Source organism: the organism of the source record quoted next, unplaced genomic scaffold, assembly GCF_019419815.1.
Source record: "Pyrus x bretschneideri cultivar Hongxiangsu unplaced genomic scaffold, Pyrus_bretschneideri_v1 Contig11, whole genome shotgun sequence".
Taxonomy (NCBI): Eukaryota; Viridiplantae; Streptophyta; class Magnoliopsida; order Rosales; family Rosaceae; genus Pyrus; species Pyrus x bretschneideri.
In genome coordinates, this window is record NW_025999402.1 from 1484946 (window position 1) to 1510784 (window position 25839).

The 25839-nt window shown below is 39.1% G+C and overlaps 1 protein-coding gene and 1 pseudogene across 1 annotated transcript; one reads left to right on the forward strand and one right to left on the reverse strand.

The window, feature by feature from the left end:
- The first annotated feature begins 967 nt into the window (after nt 1-967).
- On the forward strand, nt 968-4152 carry LOC103933784 (annotated as a pseudogene).
- Nucleotides 4153-17657: 13505 nt separating this feature from the next.
- Nucleotides 17658-20587, reverse strand: LOC103933783 (uncharacterized protein At5g02240). Its single transcript, XM_009343470.3, has 7 exons — nt 20214-20587; nt 19180-19451; nt 19035-19071; nt 18851-18948; nt 18640-18701; nt 18043-18166; nt 17658-17931 (listed from the first exon to the last, which is right to left on the reverse strand). Exons 1-7 carry the CDS (start codon nt 20467-20469, stop codon nt 17812-17814), a joined length of 969 nt encoding a protein of 322 aa, XP_009341745.1. The 5' UTR covers nt 20470-20587; the 3' UTR covers nt 17658-17811.
- Nucleotides 20588-25839: the final 5252 nt, after the last annotated feature.

Here is a 25839-nt window from a genome sequence, read left to right on the forward strand (position 1 = left end):
AGTTACACTGACTGTAGAGGAACCTCGTAAATTTTGTGTTTTGTTTCTTTTATTCCACTGCACACACCATCGATTTTACAACAAATTATTAGTTGTTAATAGAAAAAGAAATTTGTGAGAATCAAACTTGCACACATAATTCTTTTCCGGCAAAGAGCCATGTGCAAGGGATAAAAAGTTATAATGATAATGACACCCTTATAGTCAAGATTCTAAAAGTAAAATTTTGTTGTCACTTAGTATAGTTAGCCCACTCTATTTATTAAGAGAACAGCTGGCTCCTTAAAAGTGAGGAAGAGTTCTTTACTCAAGATGCTTTGTTATTTGTTTTCAAAATTTCGTGCTTATGGTCGAAATCTCTTATATATAAATCATTCTATAAAGATCATTTAAAAAAAAAAAATCGAATAAGATTGTTTAGTCAATCAATTACAGCAAATAGATATACAATTTGTAGTACTTTTACCGTATTCAATGATTTGTCTTTATACATCAATGACTTGAGAAGAGACTTTTCCTTATCCATTGAGGAGCCAAGTTAATTCTATTTTTTAATTCTGAATCTGTGGCTGAGGGAATTTCATCAGATCGCTTTCACCTACCCTAATACAAGAGGTCCTCTTAATTTTATGTGAGCGCATGGATGACCCGGTTCTAGGCCTTACAAAGACAGGAATTTAAATAGGTGGGTTTCCTCCATGGTTGGGCTTAATTCAATAACGCATTGTCATTATTTTTTGATACAACAACACATTATTAGATCGTAACACGACTAATTCTATTTTATACAAATTATTCTCATGAAAGTGGGTTCAGATGACCTAGGACTGTTCTCCAAAAGTGGAAAGAAAAACGAGCCATGTGGGACAACTCTCCGTTTAAAGATCCACACGCGGCAATTAGGAAGATGCAACGTAGTATTTTTTTTTTTTTGGGTAGAGGAATAGTCAAGGCAACGTAGTTGAAGTCCGCAAGACCATGATACATAGGAAGACAAGATAACACCGCTCCATCTCATGAAATGGACAGCCGATGATACCCGCTGAAATTTTAACGGACTCCAAATCAACGGTTGCTGTTCCTCCGTAACCCACATAATAGGACAACCTTAAAATTCTAAAACTCAAACCTCTGCTCGTTCCCCCCTCCCTCCCTCCCTCCCTCCCGTAATATTATCTCTCAGTGAGCTTCAGAGCTGGAACTCAAAGGTGAGCTTTTGCCATGTTGTTGTTGTTCTATATATAATTATAACCCATTTAGCGTTTTTTTTACAGCATTCCTGGGTTTTTGAAGTGATTTCTGTTCGTAGATGACTTAATATTGAATTAATTCATTAAAATGCTTTTTTTTTAATTGAAAAGTTTGGTCCTTTTCATCTCATATGCATTTTTCAGTGCTTTTTATCTGTCAAATTTAAGGTTTCTGTTTGTTTGTTTTTTTATTTTATTTATTTTATTTTTATTTTTATGCTTTAGTTTGTGAATTTCTGAGGGTTTAAGGTTTCCATGTGTGCAGACTTACTTGCAGAGGGTTTGATTTATCATTTTTGTGTTTGAAGAAGGTAACTAATTTGATAGGAAATTCTGCTGCTTTTTGTTTGGATTTGGTCTCTCGCTCTCTTAGTTGGGATTCTAGAGAGAGAAAAACTGTAGAGAGAGAGAGAGAGAGAGAGATTACAAAGTTGATAATAATGGATCCTCGTCGTAGGGGTTCCTCTGATTCTTTCAATGGAGTTCAACTGGGTAACCAACCTTTGCCCATTCTTTCACATCCAACCGTAGTAGCCGGATCCCGGTTCGATAGTAATACCTTCTTAGACAATAGTTATAGAAATTTTAGTTGCCCTCAACCCGGTCTTGCCGCGAATAGTGTATCTTCGTACTCAAGTGTGAGCCCTGAGGATGATTCTGCCGAAGATTGTGACTTTTCGGATGTGGTGTTGAAGTACATTAACCAGATGCTTATGGAAGAAGATATGGAGGACAAGACTTGCATGCTTAAAGAGTCGTTGGAACTTCAAGCTGCCGAGAAGTCATTCTATGAGGTCCTTGGAAAGAAATATCCCCCCTCCCCAGAGTTATTCCATCGTTACGCCAGTCAATATGGTGAGATCCCGGCTGAAAGTTCCTCTGGAACTTGGAGTAATTATATCACTAGTAGTTGCAACAGTGGTGGTTATTTTGGTGATACTACCTCGATTCAAAGTCCAGATGGATATTCGTCTCAGTTACAAGGTCTTCCGTCATATAGAATTTCTCAATCATTTAACGGGTATGAGCTGGTGGATTCTCCTAATAGTAGTATTTATAGCCCAGATTGGAATACCGAGAGCCAATCTGTTTGGCAATTCAATAAGGGGGTTGAGGAGGCTAGTAGATTTCTTCCCTGGAGAGACTAATTTGGTTGTTGAACTGGAAGCAAATGAGATGTCAGTTCACACGCCAAAGGTTGGGGCAGCGGCGTCTTATGTCAAAGTGGAGAGAACGGATGAAGGAGAATATTCTTCTGGTGGGTCAAGGGGAAAGAAGAATCTATATAGGGAGGACGAAGATGTGGAGGAAAAAAGGAGTAGCAAGCAAGCGGCTTTTTCGTCTGAATCTCCTTTGCGGTCAGAGATGTTTGATGTTGTATTGCTTTGCAGCACAGGGGAGGGTCAGGAGCGTTTGGAATCTCTTCGTGAGGCCTTGCAAAATGGAATGAGCAAAAGTGTGATACAGAACGGGCAATCCGAAGTATCCAAGGGAGGAAAAGGTCGTGGTAAGAAACAAAGTGTTAAAAAGGAGGTGGTGGACTTGAGAACCCTCCTAATTAGTTGTGCACAGGCGGTTGCAGCTGATGATCATAGGACCGCCAATGAACTGCTAAAGAAGGTCAGACAGCATTCCTCACCTTTTGGAGATGGGACTCAGAGACTCGCTCATTGCTTTGCCAATGGCCTTGAAGCACGCTTGGCTGGTACTGGTAGCCAGATTTATAAAGGTCTTGTTAGCAAAAGGACATCGGCTGCTGATATCTTGAAAGCATACCATCTCTACCTTGCTGCATCTCCATTTAAGAAGATGTCTAATTTTGTCTCGAACGTCACAATAATGAATTTAGCTGAAAAGTCGACAAGGCTCCATGTCATTGATTTTGGTATCCTTTATGGTTTCCAATGGCCCACCCTTATTCAACGGATCTCGTGGAGGGAAGGTGGACCCCCAAAGGTTCGGATTACTGGAATTGAATTTCCTCAACCGGGATTTCGGCCAGCTGAGCGAGTTGAGGAAACAGGACGACGTTTGGCAGCTTATGCTGAGAAGTTCAATGTGCCATTCGAGTACAATGCTATTGCAAAGAAATGGGAAACCATTACACTTGAGGAACTCAAGATCGACAAGGATGAAGTTCTTGTTGTGAACTTTTTATATCGGGGTAAGAACTTGCTCGATGAAAGTGTGTCAGTGGACAGTGTAAGAAACAGGGTTCTTGATTTGATAAGGAGAATCAATCCAGACATTTTCATCCATGGAGTTGTTAATGGAGCGTACAATGCCCCCTTCTTCGTTACCAGGTTCCGAGAGGCGTTATTTCATTTTTCTTCGCTGTTTGATATGCTTGAAACTGTTGTACCCCGTGAGGATCAGGAAAGGATGTTAATTGAGAAAGAGATCTTTGGCAGGGAGGCTTTAAATGTTATAGCTTGCGAAGGCTGGGAGAGAGTGGAAAGGCCAGAAACATACAAGCAATGGCACGTTCGTAACTTGAGGGCTGGGTTTGTGCAAATACCTTTTGACCGAGAGCTTGTGAAGGCGGCAGCTAAGAAAGTAAGCTCTCTTTACCACAAGGACTTTGTCATCGATGAAGATAGCCGGTGGCTGTTGCAGGGATGGAAGGGACGAACCGCCTTTGCCCTTTCTGCTTGGAAACCTGCTTAAGAAAGTGCTTGTAATCTGCTTCCTAGTTCTTCAGCATTAACACGGATACTTCTCTTCCGTAGATTTGGATCGGGTGATATTCTCTTACTATGGTGTCTGATAATCCAATAGAACCATCCAGCAAGGTACGAGTTTGTCACTTGTTCACAATCTTATTCAAATATAACAAGAACAGTTAACTGCGCAGTTTTATCCCAGCTGTATTTTTATGAAAGAAACTCTTTACTTGTGCTCATTAGTCGCTATAACTCTTAGTACCTCTGTCCTTGCTTCAAAAGGCGGAACTCTCATTCTGCACACCTTCCTCCCTTGTATTTTTAATTAGAGAGGAATGCCGATGACTATTTTGAAGTGCTAATAGCAGCGTTCTTAACATATAGTATTTGATGTGATGAATACTAGTGTAGTTGGCATTTCCCTTGTTTATTTAGCTTGAATGGTTTCTAAGACAATAATATTATTACCCACTTTCCCGACAGATCATAATATTTTCTGAGACGTCTGGAGTTATCCTGCATATAGAATTTGGTTGGCAGACTATATCACGGAAATGATTGTCGGACGCCCTTTAATCATTTTGCACATCACGAATCTTTCTCAAAAGATAGATAAATAGGGATATGAATGAGAAAATTGGTGTTGGAAATCATTTCTTATATCACTGTTGATCCTAAAATTTACAAAGCCTACGTGGTGCGCAGGTCGAGTAACTAATGAGCTAATTATGTCATTCTGTTGATGCGGGGCGTGCCAACTCGTCGACCGAGCTTGGTCGACGACTAAAATTTGTTGATGTTGCGTTGAGCGCGTTGCTAACTTCTTGATCTTGCAACTATGGCCGAGGAAGGAACAATCTTGGCCTTTGGATTCTCGAGCCTGAAGACAAGGCTGCTAGTTCTGCAAAGTTCACGAATCGTCAGCGTCGGATTCGGTCACGATGATTATATTCGTGAGAGTATAAGCACGTCGAATCGACACCAAACTATATGGACATAAGTATTCAAAGGTAATGTGTGTCTTGATGGTAAATGTGGTTTGGCCCTCAGAATGCCGAACTCTGAAACTCATTTAGGAGTATCCAATCATAAAACCACTCAGGCGTTTAATGCGTCGAATGTCGTAACTCGTAACACCTTACTTCGCTGAAAAGGCTAATAAGATGACCTCTGCCAATAAGGATTTGGAAACCCTTCTTGACCGAGACTTGGATAGGTAACTAGTCGGCCTCAACACAGTGCTGTTTATCCAAACTGAAGGTGCTCCTCGGTCGGCTGATTCTATGGCAACAGTGCTATTTATCCAAACTGAAGGTGTTTGCCGATTCCCTTCATAGTGCTGTTTATCCAAACTGAAGATGTGTCGGCAGGAAAAAGAAAAAAAAATCTCAAGATGTTTGAGAGGTTTTGCGCAGGGCAGTTGTGTGTTGAATTGACAGTCCTCTCTTCCGTTGCACCAAGTCTTGTATTTATAGGCAAATGTTGTGTGGCGCGACCAGACAATTTTGTAGAGTCCCACTGCAATCCTAATTTGTAGAACTGAAGCATATCCTTCAAATTGATTTTGTTCCTTGACTTTTCAAACTCGTCAGTTAGATAAGCAACAGCTTATCTAGGTTTTACCACACTACATCAGAAACCTAGCCCACCTAGGCTTCTGATCTCATTAAAAAACCTTCAGCAGAAATTCACATTTCCATCACCATGCTAAAAACAAGAAAAGCCTAGCCTACCTAGGCTTCCTAGGTCATCATTATACCACCACCAAAAAACCTAGCTTTTCTAGGCTTGTCTCGTCATCACCCAAAGCCATCATTTTTAATATCATCTTGCAGCATATCCAATCCACACGTCCACACACATCCCAACTCAATTTAAACTGTACCACTTGCTTCGGGATATAATTCGCACCCTGTTTATTTGGTTGAAAAAGATGCTAGGATAATTCATATTAAAGGATAATTATTATGATAAAAAAATAATATTATCCTTTAATAATGACAAAAATTATCTCCACTTTTCCATCCGACGATTGAGAGCTATGCTCAATTAATGGCCTTGATTGCACGGGCCGATGGTGTAAATTTAGATCCAAACATTGCCCCCCCCCAGTTTCCTTGAGCATCGGCTCGTAAGCTGAATGGTTAAGGAAATTAAGTTTCTTCAACTGTTCACGAGCGGCATCGAAAAATATAAATGACCACCGAAGCTCCACCGTTGAATAAAAATTCACCAAAGCTCCACCGAAGAAGTCCATCACCAAAGCTATGGTCGAAGAAATATATGGTCAAGGACAATTATGGTCGAGGACCAAATCCATCAAATTGATTCAAATATATATGGTAGAGAACAGACCACCCCACCGAATGCTGAGTCCCATGGTGGATCACCTCCCCACAACATCCATTGTCGAGAACCTCCAAGTTTCTGCACAATCTATCCGTAGGCTCTTGATTTCACGAATTGCTTCTCGACTCGTCTCTTTGGCAGAAGCCACACGTAAATATAAGCTGCCGAGCTGAACTTTCAAATTGACTCATTCGACTGTTGCTTTCTCAAGTTTCTCGGTCAAGAAATACATGGCCGAGAAATATGTCATTGATCACGACATACACCCCACTGTCATCGAACTGATGTCAAATTCACAACTCTTTTCTCAGCCAACTTAGGATATCATCAGCGTTGTACCCATAGTGAAGAGGCACTTTCAAAACCCCCGAATTTCTTACCGTCATTCGGCTACCATTATCATCAGCCATCTATTTTAAGGGCCAAGAAACACCTGATTCTTGGTAGTTAGGCCTGCCACCAATCATGAATGCTCTGATCACTTCTCGGTAATGGCATCCTGAAGCAAGCTATATATATATATAACCCCATGACCGATTGGTGTATATTTATATACGGCTATGTCCTGATGTAAGCTAACTTTTATATATATATATATATTAAACTCCATGTCCAAGCTATATATATATATAAAACCCCATGACCGATTGGTGTATATTTATATACGGCTACGTCTTGATGTAAGCTAACTTTTATATATATATTAAACTCTATGTTGAAACTCAATTGAGTGTGTTCTGCCAACATGCATCTTTGATAGTCTTGTCCTCCCAATTGAGCCATGCATATATAAATATAATGTCGAATTTGCATGCATTCCTAAAGTTGAGAAAAATTAGGAAAGGGCGAGGTCGCGAAACATTGGGCCGAGAAAAACCATTCTTGGCAGCTCGGCCAGTCCATCAATCCTGAACGTGATATATTAAACCCAATGTCAACAACGCAGCAAATAAACCCACGCTACCGACTACCAATGTTGCCCCCTTATTTTTTCATACATCGGCCTAAAAGGCTGAATGGTTAAGAAAATAACTTATTCATCCTTCTTTTTTTCCCTCTTTTTTTTTTTTTTTTTTTTTAGCAAAAGAAAATGAAAATGGCTGAATCATAATCAGGAGGAGGTCAGCGATGCTTTATTCCAAGCCGAGATCTTTTGATATCAACATTGTCAAATTGATTTCGCTCTAAGCCGAATAAAGGATTTTCTCCAAATATTTGTAACTTGGCGAAAATTTTTCATTTTCGGGCACCGAATGTGTTGAACAATTATTATGCCCCCCCTAGGCATAATTTCGGCTTTTAATTCAAACAACTTAGCCGAATGGGATTTCTCTATATCGGCTTTCTCACCAATAACCATGTCAATTGGCGTAGTTTCGGCATCTAAAACCATGTCTCCAATTACCATATCAATTGATGTGGTTTTATGGTCTGAAGTCGTGTATTGGTCTTGTTTGTCATTGGAACACTCCTCTGACGAATCATTTTCTGAGTCAATTTTTGGCTCAGAAACTTGAACATTTTCTTCTAGGCCTACCACACTTTCAGTTTCGACTGAAAAAATAGGTGGCCTTTGTTCTTTGGCCAAATTAACAATTTTCTTAGGCCGATGTCTGATTATAGCCAAAGCGGAAAATTGCCCCCGGTCTTTTCAACCAACCATTCCTCAAATGGAATCGATTTATAGTCGAAAACATAAGAAAAATATTTTCCATCTAGCCAGGCATTAAATCGAGCCCTGTCTTCATTTACCTATTGCTTTTGCAGGGTAACAGGAGTTTTTATTCTCAACATGTAAGCGAATGACTTTTGCATCTCTCTATGGCCATGAAGAACTTTTTCCACTTCCAAAGATCTTTTTCATTCCTCATTGTGTTTTTTCAATTCCTCTAAGAGCTCGTACAATCGGCTACGTTGAGTCAGATTGGAATCTTAATATATTATATGAACTTTGTAGTTTTAGCACTGGGTCCCACTAGGTGTGCCAAAATGTTGACCCTAAAATTTACAAAGCCTACATGGCGCGCAGGCCGAGTAACTAATGAGCTAACTATGTCCTTCGATTGATGCAGGGCGTGCCAACTCGTCGGCCGAGCTCGGCCGAGGAGTAAAATTTGTTGATGTTGTGTTGAGCGCGTTGTTGACTTCTTGATCTTGCGACTGCGGCCGAGGAATGAACAAATCTTGGCATTTGGATTCTCGAGTCTGAAGGCAAGGCTGCTAGTTCTGCGAAGTTCACGAATCGTCGGCGTCGGATTCGGTCACGATGATTATATTCGTGAGAGTATAAGCACGTTGAATTGACACCAAACTATATGGACACAAGTATTCAAAGGTAATATATGTCTTGATGGTAAATGTGGTTCGGCCCTCAAAATGCCGAACTCTGAAACTCACTTGGGAGTATCCAATCATAAAACCACTCGACATTTAATGCGCTGAATGTCGTAACTCGTAACATCTTATTTCACCAAAAAGGCTAATAAGATGACCTCTGCCAATAAGGATTTGGAAACACTTCTCGACCGAGACTTGGATAGGTAACCAGTCGGCCTCGATGCAGTGCTGTTTATCCAAACTGAAGGTGTTCCTCGATCGACTGATTCTACGACAACAATGCTTTTATCCAAACTGAAGGTGTTCGTCGGTTGGCTTCACAGTGTTGTTTATCTAAACTGAAGATGTGTTGGCGGGAAAAAGAAAAAATAAATCTCAAGATGTTTGAGAGGTTTTGCGCAGGGCAGTTATGTGTTGAATTGGCTCTCTTCCGTTGCACCGAGTCTTGTATGTATAGGCAAATGTTGTGTGGCGCGGCTAGATAATTTTGTAGAGTCCCACTGCAATCCTAATTTGTGGAACTGAAGCATATCCTTCAAATTGATTTTGTTCCTTGACTTTTCAAACTCGTCAGTTAGATAAGCAACAACCTATCTAGGTTTTACCACACTACATCAAAAACCTAGCCCACCTAGGCTTCTGATCTCATTAAAAAACCTTCAGCAGAAACTCATATTTCCATCACCATGCAAAAAACAAGAAAAGCCTAGCCTACCTAGGCTTCCTAGGCTTCTTACTGTTGGTTTTTTAATTTTTTTGATTTTTTTTTGGGCCAATATATTTTTTTTAAATTTCTAAAAAATTCTTATTTTTTCCTATAAATACCTAAGCCATTCCTACACCATTCCTCACAAATTTTTCAGCCTTCCACACCATTTCAATTCTCATATTTTCTTACCTTTTCCTATTATTTTTCCTTCAATTTTTTAAATAATTTTCAAATGGTCTCATATGCAATGAAAGGTAGGGCTTGGACCCGAAACGAAGATGAAGCTCTTTGCAGGGCTTATAAATAGGTCTTAGAAGATAGTGTGAGGTAGAGTTCTCAAACAAGTGATGGTGTTTGGACTTGTGTGTCCAAAAAATACCTAGAGTTGGCACCACTCCACCGAATACCCAAAACCACAAGAGTTGTTCTTCAAGATGGAAGAAACATCTTCAGCCAAGTTTGAACAAATGGCATCAAGCACTGTTAGCAGTTGCAAGTAGACATGAAAGTGGCGCCAATTACTACGACGAAGTAAGTGTTTTCACAATTTATTTTAAATATTTAATTATATTACATTTAGTTTCATAAATTAATTTCCTTTAATTTTTGTAATTATATTTTCTAGGTACGCTAAGCGGAGGAATTGTATATAGAGGGCTGCTCGAAACCCTTTCAGCATCACAGTTGTTGGGAAGTTTGTAAAGGATGGGTGTTATTTGAAGATCCGCCTCAACATAGAGTAGGTCCTACGCCGATGTTCAGAACTGCATTCTTAGCTATAGATATGGATGATGATGGATCTCCTACCATTCAACAAACAAGGGTAGAAAATTCGTCTTCGGGTGAAGGTTCCATACCTAGGGCTATAGGATGAAACAAGGCCTGAAGGTTGAAGGAAAAAGGCAAGGCAAATGATGATTACGCCACTTAACAAGAAATGGCAGCCTCATTGCGATTAATGGCGGAGCAAAATGCCTTTGCCACGGAAGAAAGGAACTATAGGCGTGAAGAACGGGCCAAACAAATACAAGAAAAGACGAATGATAAGAATATGGAAAGGAACACTTCGAATTATAGACCAATGAGTAAGGCCTATTTTGATAGGAAAAAAAATAGAAATTATGACCCGGCGATAGTTGTTTACCTCCGACTATACTGCTATTGTGGAGCCAAAAATAATCAAGAGGCGATACGTGGATTTTTGGGTTAAAATAAAAAAATAACCCTCGAGGCACATCGGAACTCCTACGGGTGAGCAGTGGACAATCATCCCTCAATCAAGTCAAAAGTGCCCAAATAGGTATTTATTTACAACCTATTTGATCCATCCTCATCATATCTTCTCCACAAGGTAACCTCCAAATCCTTCCTCTTTTATTATAAGAATTAGCTAATTAATTAAATAATTATTCCATTAATTAGCTAATTAACCACAAATCAAGAACCTAACCTACAAAACCATCCAAGTGGCCGGTCTATCTCCTCCCAAGGTGGCCGCCCACATCCTTATATAAGCCCTCTCATTCTCTCCAAAACAGAATTTCAATTCTCTTGCTAAACTCTCTAAATTCTTCAAACACCTTTCCTTCAAAATTCTAACTTTGGCATCGGAGGTTCTTCGGCCAAAGCCGCCCCCGCCAACTCATCATGGGTGCGTGAGGCTCTTGGTCTTGACCTAAGGTGTTATTTGTTTTGTAGGTACAATTTTGTCCAAAAGCAAGGAGGAAGAAATTTGCATCCACAAATTGGTGCTTTCATTGAGAGTTGAGTTACACGTTCGTAGAAGACTCTCGCATCTAAGGTTTTTTGTTTCTTTGCTTATTTGTAGATTTTTCATACCTTCTTATTCTTGGAATTTTTATTTCTAAAAATTCTTTGATAAAACGTAAAGAAAAAGTACAATGGTAAGAAATTCGAAAACCTCGATGAACGGAAATTCCAACGTTCAAGGATTAGGATTATGATGATCTACAAGGCTAAACACAACAATGAGTGGAGCGGCACCACCACCATAAGGCTCCACCATGGCAACCACCACGGTAGCCACCCACGACGAGGTCCATGGCGCCACCACCATGGCCCAAGTCGTGTTATTCCAAGCCCATGGCAAACCGGCCTGTGCCACCTAAATCCAACGCGAGCCCAATGCATTGTCGAGCTAAGCTTAAGCCTCGCATCCGCTTGCTCCACATGCCAAGCAGCCCATTCCAGTGGCCTAGCCTACTCACGCGGCCTAGCCTACTCATGCGGCCTAGCCTGCTCCCGTGGTTTCCCAAGCAGCCCAAGTCAGCCCTAGATTATCTCAACCATCCGGACCTACCATTGAGCCGGGGGCATTTTCACCATACTTCTATGTTGATTTTACATTCACCAATTCGAATCTCGCGCCTAGAGTCTACCCTACTTCCACTGCTTAAGGAGATGCATTCCTTCCAAACTTCTTCAACCCAAATGAAAAACAACACTTGTCTCGACAAGTCATAGAACTGACGAGCGCCCTCAAACAGCAAACGACCTTGGTGAATCAGCTCTTGCAACGCATCGAGATGCAACATGCCCCAGACGAAGTGTCCCAAAGTAGGACAAGGGCAGACGAAGAACCTCTCCAGCAGCATCCCGGCAAGCAGCCACTCGACCAGCCACGAACCGAGCGTTTGGGCAGTGTAAACTCCTGATTAGGCCCCCGAGATAGCGTATGCTTCCGTCTTAGTGCGCGGAAGAGCGTGCACTCTTGGTCAAGCCCACGGACGAGCATACACTCACGGTTAGGGTCACACTCCAATAATCAACATGAGCAACCTTCCAAGTGAAGTGTTCATTCGCGGTTAGGCCCGCAATAAGCATTATCTACCTCATATTGGAGTAGGCAGCACAACGGATGGAAAGAAGCAGTCACTCAATCAGGCTTAAGTTTAACTGGCAGCCTATGAAGAACTTGCTCGTGCTACGAATGCACCACATGCACTGCATCTGCAGCATAGACGAGCCAAACACATAGAAGAGCAGCCTAGACCAGCAAGTTACGACTGGGGGCAGCTGAGAGTTCCGTTGCCCCAACAAAGGTAATTTCAGGAAGAAATAAAGAGGTTCCTGGCCAAGCGATTACACGATTTCCAACGCAACGAAGTTATTGACGAGGCATTACAACAGGTCATGACCCACATAAACAGGTCACCCTTCACGGACGAGATCGAGCAGGCAGAGCCTTCACACAAGTTTAGCATGCCACATTTCACATCATTTAAAGGAGACGAAGACCCAAAAAGACACCTAAAACACTACCGAAGAGCAATGATCCTCTATCGAAACAACGACGATCTCATGTACAAGATATTCACCACTACTCTACAAGGCGAGACGCAAGATTGGTCTTATACCCTGCCACCACAATTTATTTGGAGTTTCACCATAGAATATTCATCCTATCGCTCGATCAAGAAGAAGTCCGATCACTTGTTCAACGTTAAGAAGAACCTAAAAGAGTCGCTTCGCGACTATGTGAAGAGGTTCAAAGCAGAGAAGGCAATGATAGTGGGATGCAACGGCTCGATAGCTAGAGCAGCCTTTCAAAAATGACTTCTAGCAGATCATCCGCTGTTCGAAAAATTGATCATGAAAGAAGATCTAACTCTGGTATACTTTTTCACTCTGACAGAGAAACATGCACTTTGGGACGAGGCTCGTCGATATACATTCAAGGACTTGAAGAAGTACCCGACATCACCTTCCTACTACCCAAACCGGAAGCAGCGGATGACTTATTCGCATGTTTGACGGTATCTGAAGCAGCAATAAGCTTTAGCATCATACGAGAAGAGCTGAGGGCTCGACTACCTGTATTCCACAGTTTAAAAGCTCTTCTCGATGCTATCAGAAATTCAAAAGCTAACTTTGGTGAGTGTTGTTGCAACATGGAAGCTCAAGTTTTACCTTCAAAGGCACACAATTATCCTCATAATGCACTATTTTGCCTAATCAAGACGCGTAACGATAAAAGCATAGACACTGGCAGATGCAAAGTTTTCTGACGAACGCAACAACTTGGCCCAAAATGCGCGACAAGGCTAGATGAACACTAGAAAAACACACTCGAAAATAAGTTTTGTCCTCGTTACCCTAATTTGACATAGGAGCAACATGTACCGGCAGTTGAACACCACCTCCTGCTATATGTCATATGGCCCCAGCCGACCTTTGCTCTATAATTCAACTCTAGAGTGGCCCAATATCGGTTGTTGAGCACCTCCTACTGCGTGTAACAGGGCGACCCAACGACAGTTCCATGGCTCCCTACTACAAGCCTAGCCTAGGCGACACAACAGAGTGGCCTAACGACGCCCAAGAGGTAGCCGAGCGCGCCCTAGGCGCGCCTGCTCCATCCGATGAAGACTTCTAGCATTTGTATGTTGACGGTGCATCTAACTACAAAGGTTTCTGGAGTAAGCATGGTCCTTGTCACCCCAAACGGTTAAATGCCCGAGCGGGCGATCACTCTAGGCTTCAAAGCATCTAACAAGACGATCCTCGATTGCCTCAAGAAATCCTTCACCAATAAGAAGGGAAAATGGCCAGACGAGTTCCCCAGATATTTATAGGCATATCGCACCACTAAAAGACGAGCAACCTGTGAGGCTCATTTCTCTTTAGCATTTGGTTTAGAAGCAATCATTCCTCCCAATGTCATTGTGCTAGCACTCTACTGCCAAGCATTGAGTAGAATGGAAATGAGATGCCCACAAGCTTAGATCTGGCAGAGGAGAAATGCGAGCAGACCAACACCTGCATCGCAGCCTACCAGTAGCAGCTTTTCTCCAGCTACAACAGAAGGGCCAAGATCCGATAGTTCTAACTTGGAGATCTAGTCCTAAGAAAAGCCTTCATTACTGCCTGTAAATAAGGCTCCAAAAAGATGGATCCCATCTAAGAAGGTTCGTACAAGATCAGCAGAGTAGGCGGCAAGGGTAATTACACCCTCGCTACCATGAACGACAAAGAGATCGAGAAGCAATGAAACACCTACAACTTAAGGAAGTACCATGTGTGACCTCCCACTATATCAAGACCCGAAGACTTAAGCAGCTCGACAGGCATCACCTCGCAAGCCGATGATTATCAGTTGTTATGTTGTCCCTTACAGCTAAGTTATTTGTTCGTTTCACTCGTTTTTCAATAAGGAATTCAGAAGTAATCTACAACTTGGCTTGGTTGCATGCTTACAATAATTGATCACTCCTGCACTTTAAAAGAAGATCGAGCCTTTCTTAGGGACTTATCGTAGGAATTGCACCCTCCGAGGGACCAACCATGTTCTTCAGTGCGAGAGGGTAAACCAAGTCCCCGACACCCACATGGGTCTGCTCTCTAAGGCAGGAGGATAAACTTACACTCCAAATATCCAGACGTGGATGAGTCGGGCTGCCCTAGTATAACTAGGTGCACGATGGCTTGCGCTGAGATTCCTAGAAGTAGCCACAATAGTCTTTTTCAAGGCTTAGCTAACGGAAGGATTTTGGGTCTCTTAGCCTAATCCGCGAGGAACCGGGCCTTAGAAACGGAGAAGGCACATTACGCAGTACACCCCATGAATGGCTGCCCTAGAACCCTAAAGTTACTATCGAGTGCACTAAGGTAGCCTACCGTATCTCTTGAACAGCATGCGGACCCTCATGAGCAACGGAGGAAGTCTTCAATTTTTTCTCAACCGGTATCTCTTGAGCAGTAGGGGAAGATCTTTTTTTTCCACCTTCATTCATAATAGGCTCCATGACAGCAATCAAACGAGCCAATGCATCCTCCTTGATCCTCTTTACCTCATTTCTCAGAAGCACCCCACCTTTCTCCCAGCGAGGAAAACTAAGCAGCCAACGTCATTCACAGTACTTAGCAGGGGAGCTCAACCCATAACTGGCTTTTCCCTTATTTTTTTCTCTCAGACCAGTAGGCAGGATGTCTGCATGCCTAACATTCTAGCAGCTCATGAGTTCGTAACCTCTTCATTTCTCTCAATCGCTGGATTGGCCCACGTCAGGTCTAAAAGCCCAAAAGACATGAGCCATGCGGCTCGCCTAGCATTGTGCCCCAACGTCTCAATCCGCGACCCCAGCTGAACAAGCTGCCTTTGGCGCTAGCCAAGCCATACAATCCAAGTAGTGGTCCTTGCCACAACACCTCCTTGGCCCATGCTATGCCGACTCCTGTGCCTTCCCAGTCGACATGCCGCCCCACCCCGATGGCTGCCCTGCGACAACACTATCAAAAAAGAAAACAAGAAAAATTAAAATTTTCTTACCTCGGTGCAGTACGGAGAAGATGTAGCAATGAAAGACGATCATTTGCACGGGCAAGATGTAGAAGATTGCTAGAGGAGGGGGAACAAATATCCTCTAAGCTCTATCTTTCTTGTAAGGTAGAATAAAACACTCTCTAAAGTTAATTTAATAATCCACTTAAGGTGGACTTAAATAGGCTATGAGAGAAATTGATTTCCCTTTCCTAGAAGGATCTAATTTCCAATTAAAGAGGGAATCTGCATCAAAATAAGAAACAATCTTATTTTTCCTCAAGCAAGAAGATCTCTACACTTGCTGCCCTTTCTTGCGAGCATCCAAACAGGTGTGGAGGCATTTGTGGAGCCAAAAATAATCAAGAGGCGAGACGTGGATTTTTGGGCAAAAAGGACAAAATTACCCTCGAGGCACACCAGAACTCCTACGCTCGAGCAATGGACAATCATCCCTCAATCAAGTCAAAAGTGGCCAAATAGGTATTTATTTACAACCTATTTCATTCATCCTCATCATATCTTCTCCACAAGGTAACCCCAAAATCCTTCCTTTTTATTATAATAATTAGCTAATTAATTAAATAATTATTCCATTAATTAGCTAATTAACCACAAAACCATCCAAGTGGCCGGTACATCTCCTCCCAAGGTGGCCGGCCACATCCCTATATAAGCCCTCTCATTCTCTCGAAAACAAAATTCCAATTCTCTTGCCAAACTCTTTAAAATTTTCAAACACTTTTCCCTCAAAATTCTAACTTTGGCATCGGAGGTTCTTTGGCCAAAGTCTCCCCCCCCCCAACAAATTCATCATGGGCGTGTGAGGACTCCCTTCACACTATCTTTCGTCACCCATCTATAAGTCATGCAAAGAGCTTCATCTTCTTTTCGGGTCCAAGCCCCACCTTTCATTGCAGATGAGGCCATTTGAAAATTATTAAAAAAATTGAAGGAAAGATTATTGGCAGATGTAAGAAAATATAGGGTTTAGGCCATCCAATTGGTTGGTTGGCTTGATTGGGCCAGCCAATTGGCCCTTTGGCCTTTTTTTTTCCTGTGGGGCCCATGAATCCTTTAGCCTAGCCTACGGTTGGAGACAATTTTCGGGCTATTTTCGGCCCACTAGCCCTTTGGACCCTTCGGCCATCTCCAACCGAACGATGGCTAGAGGTCTCGTTTTAGCCCTCTGACCCTCAAAGATATTAATATTTTAATGAACAGTACAGGGCCATATTTGCCTCCATCTCCAACCGAGGGCCAAAGGATTATAGGGCTCGTTTTAGCCATGTGACAAAAAACCGTCTCTAACCGAGGGCTAAAGGGTCATAGGGCCAAACATAATTTATTATTTAAATTTAAAAACTACATCAACTTAAATTTAAAAATGGTGAAAATTATGTGAAAAATAGTGTAGGAATGACTTAAGTATTTATAGGAAAAAAAAGAGGAATTTAAAAAAAAAAATTAAAAATTTTGGCCCAAAAAAAAAAGGAGGACAATATTGTTGGATATATCCGAGAAAAAATATATTAATAATGAAAAATCCAGCCCGGCCCACGGCTAACTGGCTGGATTGGGCCAGCCGATTGGCCCTTTGACCCTTTTTTTTTCTCGTGGGGCCCACGAGTCCTTTGGCTTAGCCCTCGGTTGGAAACGATTTTCAGACTATTTTCGACCCTCTGGTCCTTTGGACCCTTTGGTTAGAGATGGTCTAAGAAATATGACCCTGTACTGTTCATTAAAATATTAATTTCTTGGAAGGCCAAATGGCTAAAACGAACCCTCTGGCTGAAATGATCTAAGAAATATAGCCTGGAACTATTCATTAAAATATTAATTTCTTGAAGGACTATTAGGACTAAAACGAGCCTTCTGACCCTCCTTTGGTTGGAGGTGGCCTTACAGTCCAATTTAAGTTCGAGGAAGGTCGAGAAACACTTCAACAATCAAATCATGAGTTTTTTCTTCAAAAGAAAGTCTTTTTTAAGTGTTTTCCCCGTCAATGAACACCAAAATCCACACACCAATCTACGAAAAAGGTACAAAAACAAACTCTGGTGCAGACATACGCTAATTCCTTGATCCCTTTATTACATATTAAAATTGTTCAAACTGCACACACATGCTAGTTCCTTTTCTGCTGTTTTGTTTCCCAGTACAAACAAAACAAAACTCACAAGGGAAGATGTTCTCTTTGGCATTACAGATATTAGCCAAAGATCAAAATCGGGTTGTGATCTGGGAAAACAAAGCCTTAAAATCCTTGGTCGGTGTCCCAGTTCCCTCCGGCTTTGAGGCTAAATCAAATGCCTTAAACTTGGCCTCCTCGAACTGCAGTGCCTGATCAAAATATAGAAAGCAAACAAATCAGTACAATACATTGCCATTGCCTGAAAAGTTGATGCTGAGAAACTGTGAAACTGTTTATTTGCACACCCCTGTACACAATACCTGAATGCAGACTTCTGCTACATCAGGTCTAGCAATGGTTCTTGTTTCGGTCTTAAGAAGCTCGTCATCCTTCCCTATAAGTAGTTCACGGATGCCGCCTTCTTTGTCTTGCAAGCCTCCGGCCCTAATAAAACCATGGAGATTTAGGTCAATTGGAAGTCAAGTAGAATAACAAGAACAATCAATCAAAACATGAGTAGTTAGAAGTATAAGGTATAGAATTCAGTGATTTGAGCTTCTATTGTATGCTATACTGATACACATAACGCGCGGACAAGCTATAGTATGAAAGGAAATCTAGGTATTTGTCAATCGCTCCAGCAGACAAGCTTTAGTATCCGTATTCATCAGGGGTCACAACAATAAAGGGATGTTTTGGTGTTTTAGAAGTTCTCAAACATTGTGTTGGAAAAAAAATATAAAACCCAAGCAAAGTAGCATAAACAATGGCTTCTTACATCATCATTGTGAGGGTTGTTGTCATAAAAAGACTTCCATTTTTCTGGTAACAGTACTAACAAAACCAGCTAGTGATGTTACAGAGTCTATTTAATACGAACATATTGTTTGAACAAGTCTGAATGTAACTGGACCAACCTTATGATTGTGTATGGAATTCCGGAGTCAGCCAAATACTGCTCAGCCTTCCTCTTCCAAACCTGAGTAGTAAACATAATGCATAAACATTTATAATTAACATATAAACAGGAAGGAATAGATCAGCAAAGTCAAATTCCATTTCCACAAACAGAAAGCCGAAAAGCAACCACAAAAGGCGGTAATTCAAATGTAGTAAAGGAGTACTTACCAATATATTGCCATCACCCAATTTGTTCAGGGGATTGTTAAGATCCGTTCCACCCATAGACCCAACCAACACAATCTGCTTCACTCCCGCAGCCTTAGCTGTTTGCATTTGTCATGTAATTCAAAACTCAAAGCTAAAATGAACCATGTTTTGAATGAATGGAAACAAGGATAAAAATTCTCACCAGCATCTATTTGGTTTTTCTGTCCAATCCAATCAACCTAAAATGCAAACCCATCTATCAGAACAACAGGGTAAAACAGAACAATAGGATAAAACAGAGATTGGTATTTACAGTGATCCTAAATTCATAAAAATGACAGAACTACCTGTTCAGGATATGACCCGTCTTCAAAATAGAACTCAGGCCTCCCACCTTTAGTTGGATCGAATCCAGGTTTCATCTTAGGCACAGCACTTGTAAGGATAACGAGAGCATCGATCCCTTGGATTGCAGGTAGAATGCTGTCAGCATCCCTTATATCTCCAATATAAATATCATCTGCTCCACCAATGCTCTGTTTGCTCTCTTCACTCCTAACCAGACCCCTAGCCACAAACTGGTCTGACGTCTCCTTTAACTTCTCATAAACCAGTTTACCTGCCAAGTTTCCACCAATACTACATCTAAATCACAAACCCTTTCCTCAAACAGAGGAGGAAAAACGACTTCCTCTTCTGCTTCCATCACCATAGATAATGAGTAAATATAATCCAAAACAAACACATTGACAGTAACAAAACACAATTTCATTGCCTTAGATGTTAAGTTCAACTCACATTCACTATGCACTGACTGTTATTTAAATCAGGAAACCTAAACCCTAAACCCGCGTACCCTTACAGCGGTGCACACACCGGGAATCTCCCCCACTCCATCAGACATGCTTCTCCAAACACCCAATTATCTCACACATTTCTGCTCACACACTATGGGACTGAGGAAAAAAAAGGGTTCTATGCGCAGACGTGAAAGCCCCACAAAACCCATTGCCCCACCATAAATCCCACAACCCAAATACTACGCATCTTGTAATGCTTTGTACAAAAAGTTCTTAAATATATCTAGTCCATGACTCACTCAGTATTATAGATTCATAATCCAGAAAATCCGAAGATCTGAGTTTAGCCAAGTTAGCTAGAACACCAAGTTCCATCCTATGCACTCAGGTTCTAATCCTCCTCCCCGTAGCTTAATTGAATTTAGTGTGATTATCTTATCTTTATTAGAAAAAAAAAAAAAAAAAAAAAACCAAAATCCGGATTAAAACTACATAATCTAGAAAACCCAGCTTCCAATCAACACCTATAAATTAATCAAAACAGTCAACTTTATGTTAACGAGGAGGGAGAGAGAGAGTACCAGTTCTACCACCAGCTCCAGTAACAAGGACTGTACTTGCACCCGAATCCGCCATCGCCTTCGTGACAACTCCTGCGCTCCCAAAACCCCTTCTCGCCCTTCTCTGGATAAACAAGGATGCAGCAGAAAATGAAGTGGATTGAAAAGAAAGGGTCGAATTTTCTGGAACTCCTACCCAACTACATTTATGACTTTGGCGGATGCGATTATTTGAGATAACCAATGGGACACGTGGTGCCACTGCCACCGTTGCCATTGTCACTGATAAGACCCAATACTTAGTTGTACAGACCAGTTTCCATGCACCCTTCGTCACTCACAACTGCCACCAGCTCCGCCAGAGAGAGAGCTTTGCTGAATTGTTCTTCACTGGTAGCTGTTACTGCAACGAGTGCGGTTGGTCGGTTGCTTACGCCTTATCTATTTGTCATTTGGATATGGAGTCATGACAGGGCCATATCTCATTGCCCATGTCACATCAAGTTCTAATAGAGAAATAATGATCAATTAGATGAATGCTTAACTGGTAATTATGTGGGTTTAATTTTCTTCCTCAGCAGAATTTGAAAGTTACAAACTTTTTACAAAATTTGAAACTATTACAAGTAAGATATATTCTGTAATCACAAAAAAAAAAGATATTAGGATCACAGATTTAATAAACTAAACTATACGAAGCCAATTACATTCAACTTATCTATAGTAGATCTGGTAATTTTTGACACAATCCGTTAACCTGATATGATATGACACGAAATTAATAGATTATCGAATCAACACGATAACGAATTAGGTCGTTATCGAGTAACTCGATAAACACATATTAACATAACAGATTGGTCCAAGTATACACGTGAATAACCCGATACACGATAAGCAAAATATTAATTTAATAATTTTATATCCTAAAAATATTATAATAATTATATATATATATATACACACACAATTATATTATATATATATATATAATATTATATATATATATATATAATATTATATACGATAATAATTATATATATTAAATTAAATTTCGAAAATTTGATAAAAATGAGGTAATATATTTTTATCTTGTATAGTACTATTGTTTTATTTCTTTTCATAATCATAAACTTCTCATAATTTGAATGATTTATAATGTATGGTTTTCTATACTTAGTTTATGTGGAAGAGAGTTCTGATTTGGAAAACCTTATTGAAAACATCATCAATAGAACTCTTAAAGGCGCCAAAGTTCTAATACAATTTTCCCATGATGATCAATGAAAATTGATGGATTTTGTAAAAGGAATAACATGCAAGTTTTAAGTTTCATTGGTAAGGTTTTAACTTCTGAGAAAGGCTTCACAGCCTTAAAAAGAAAAACTCATTCATTTTGCATATCTTTGCACATTTGATATTCTGTAGTAGACTAGTAGTGTATTGGTACTTTTTTATTAGGCTCTATGTAGTACTTAAAGACAAATGTGTTTTTATATTTTGAAGTAATATTCATGTGATATGTGCAAATTTAAGAAAAAAAATATTTTTCTTAATGAGTTATAACGGATCGGGTCATTTTACTTGTTGAGTAAAGTGACCCGACTTGTTAATGACCCATTAAGATAATGGATGTGACACGACACAACCCATTAAGATAACAGGTGTTACACAAAAACGATACAAAACACGACCTGTTTACCAAGTCTATATGTAGAAGAAGAGTTGACTCATAAGAATGATCTAGAAGACATGTTCAGCAATGGGTGAAATAAGTCTTCTACACTCAAAAAATCGAAAGTGTTTTCTACTATCCATTAGGGCTTAACTCAATATAAAAACATATCATTGTGAATGTAGGGACCTATCCTATATAGCCTCTCAAACTACAATCGACTTACCTACGAAAGTCGGAATAGGAATCATCATGGCTAATTATCAACATTAAAGTGTAAGGGGGACTAATTCAACATGGTTCTAGGATCACAATTTAACATGCATCATGATAACGGAAAGAAGAAGATGAATGACACTAACCTGCACCGATTGGAGACATGGTGGCTTGAGTTCACAGGTTGTCTTCTACTTCCAGTACTTTAATAATATCTCTCTGCTATATGAATAGGGTTCAACGTATCTGAGAGATTAAGCGTATGGAAGCAGGGACTTAACCATAGTATTTATATCATTAAGGTTTAATCACAGCCAGCCTATTATTGGTTGTGAAACCCTATCACTTAAGTGTTTAAGTCCCACCATGATACTATATCTTTGTAGTGAAATCCATCAGATTTCTTTAGGTCAATTGCAAAGGTTAAGACTCCATAATCCTTATTTCATTAGGACTATCAAATTACTTAAGTTGTTAACAACTCGATAAACAAGTGGCCTACAACATAAGTAATCCAATACATCATTCATTGTCATCACAACCTTACATTCTCCCACTTGAATGTCAATGATTTATCCTAACAAATAAGAACTCATGGTAATCACTAAGTCTTCGTAAGTATGCAACAACCTTTCCTAACAACCTGTCACTTTGAATCGAATGCGGAACCAAAGAAAAACAAAGAACAACTTGGTCTATTCCTTGCACTCCAAGATCATATACACATTCAACTTAAAGCACTTTGTTGCTAACAAATCATGGTGTCAAGAACTAATAGTCAAAATATTAGCTCACAATAGTCGAAAAGTAGTTCACAAAAGAACTCAACAACGTTGGTAACAAAATCTAACTTTTCTGTCAATTTAGAATATGATAAGAGAACAAGTAAAATACGACATACTATTTACAAAATTAGGACCTCTTATTAAAACTTATGAACAAAACTTAAACAAAATTTACTCTTAAAATATCAGCCACTAACACTTCAAGTTTTCAACACAAAAGGTAATCTCTTATTCCCATTGATTAGCAGAGATAAACAAATTATTACTCCCATTGACTAAGAGAGTAAAAGAAAACTTTATAAATGCCTACAAAATGAAACAGATACCTTTCAAGTACTCCCACTAGCAAAACATTAATCATGGAATATAGAACATAAAATTTGTGAGCTCAACATCTTTATTCTAGATATCTATAGGGAGGTGATTCTCATGACTGAAAAACTATACAAAATTATTTGGTCAGTTTTGTTCATCTAACAATTGACAGAAATAGAAAACTTTAACTGAATGTTTTCTTATTGCATCAAAAGCATATAATTCTAGAATCATCTTTGGACAGAAACTAATTATATTAGGTTTGTATAGCTAAAACATAAAATACAAGGGCAAACGTATATAGCTTCAACACTTTTGACCAGATGAAGTATATGCAATTTTGTCAATTTCATGTTTCACTATACATTGATTTATATTTGTACTGAATAAGAAAACACTTTTGAGCAGATTAATTATCCATCAATAACATATAAATCACAAGTCCAATTTCTTGAACAACAAATAAGAATTAATAAGCAAAACACTTTTGAGCAGAATATACTCATTAACCCTTCTTAAATTTCCTGCAAGATTAGCTGCATATATAAAATATAAACAAGTATGATAATGTACGTTTTATCTACCAAAACTATGACCATTAAAAACATGCAAAATTGATAAGTGTGAAGCCCATAATACATTATTTCTCCCACTTGGGTAAACACTCAAAATTGCAAGATTAAACACTAGAGAAAGTGGTTTTCATATAACAAAATACAGCCTACTTGAATCAATAAAGATCAAATACATAATTTTTTTTTTTAAAGTACGTTAGAATTAAAAAGTTCCATAAATAAAAACTTATGCAATGAATACAAATTTTATTTCATTTTAGTGTATGAGAGATGACTCACATATTTGTTAAAGATTAGGTCATAAATTAAAATGAAACCTAATAAGAAAATCCAAACTCAAAATTTATGTTTTAATTCTAAAACAAAGTCGATTAAAATAAACACTTAGATATCTCAATAACATCAATTTTAATCCAATTTAGAACTCAGAGAAAACTAAGGCAAAAGGTTGGCAAATTTACCTACTCATTCTCGATTCTGCAAGATTCATCATGGAAGTAGTCGAGTTGTGGAGGATCGAACCAACTTCAAATTGCATAATTGTTACACCTTTGGGCAGAAACTAATCATGCAAAGAAAATACCTGCATAGCTAGCCAAAACGTAAAATACACAAAATACATATAGCTTCAACAGCTTTGGCCAGATGAACATATGTTAAAAGTATTTTATGATTTGCTATAATACTAATTTATAATTGGTGAGTGATTTCCTGAAATTTCCATTGGGACAAAAGTATTCACCTTATAAATTAGAATTCTGATTTTTCAAAATAATCTTTTCGAACAATATTAAATAACCGTTTTGTTGGATATTCAATGATTCTCAAAAGACTAAATCAGACACAAGAGTATGTCGCTATTAACATTGAACAATAGAGTTCTCGACGGAGGAAGCATGATTATTCAGTTATTCGATAGAGACCAAAGTGATCAATTAGAAAACTGACATCACTGTCCAATTTTTGTCTCAAAAGAAAATGATCATCATAATCAAAATTGATGACCAAACAAAATATTGGTTTGAGCAAAATAGACCAATACATTCTTTTCAACCAAATTTAATCAGTGTTGCTTAATAAAAGTCATTAGTATTGAGAATTTGCACAAGATAAGAACAAATAGGAGCAATTAAACATGTCAAATAGTTGATACCAACAGATGTGCACAAATCACTGAAAATAATATTTCAGAACATATATAGTTTTAGAAATTCAAAAAACTCAACAATACTACTTTAGTTTGCAAATTCACTCAAAATCAATTCTCGTTAGATTGCCATGAAAGTTTTCAAGTATGAATTAGACACATATAGATACTATTTCACAAAATTTCATGATTTTAAAATTTTTCCAAGTGACCCAAAAAGTGAATTCGAAAAGTGATGTGCTGCAGAAACTACATAAAATCTGCAGTACAAACCTAAGAATAAAATTCACTTAAAAACTAATTTTCATCCAATGTATATGAAAATATTCAGAAACAAAGTAAACATATTGATCTGACATATTTTAAAATTTCATAATTTTTGAGGTTTAATCAGCTGTACTAAAAGCAAATTTGAAATAGGATGTGCTGCAGAAACGGAAAACATTCTGCAGTACATACGCGAGACTAAATAATTCACCAAAATTCAGTCTTCCTCCAATGTGCATGAAAATTTCCAGAAATGAAGTAGACATATAAATTTACTGTCACCCAAAATTCAATAATTTGTTCGATTCTACAAGTGGCGAAAAATTAAATCAAAATGGAATGTGCTGCAGAAACTGCATTAATTCTGCAATACATTCCCGAGATTAAAACTTCACCAATAATTTATTTTCAGACCATTGCTTGTGAAAATTTCCAGATTTAAAAAAAACATCTCAATGTATATCATAATACAATTTCATGAATTTAGGAGTTGCATAAGTATATCAAAATAATATCACAAATAGACTTTGCTGCTGAAGTCTGCAGAATTCCAGCAGCGTGGTATCACCTTTAACGTTTTACTATAAATTTATCTGATGTCCCAAAAACGTGAAAATTGCAGTATATACAATCTATTCTGAACTACAAGAAAACAAGTACATAAGGT

Coding starts and splice junctions, on each gene's coding strand:
- LOC103933783 (XM_009343470.3), bottom strand. CDS start 20,469: ATGGCAACGGTGGCAGTGGCACCACGTGTCCCATTGGTTATCTCAAAT. Junction 18,949..19,034: donor GAAAAACCAAATAGATGCTG/GTGAGAATTTTT, acceptor AAATGCAAACAG/CTAAGGCTGCGGGAGTGAAG. Junction 18,702..18,850: donor TGGGTGATGGCAATATATTG/GTAAGTACTCCT, acceptor TTTACTACTCAG/GTTTGGAAGAGGAAGGCTGA.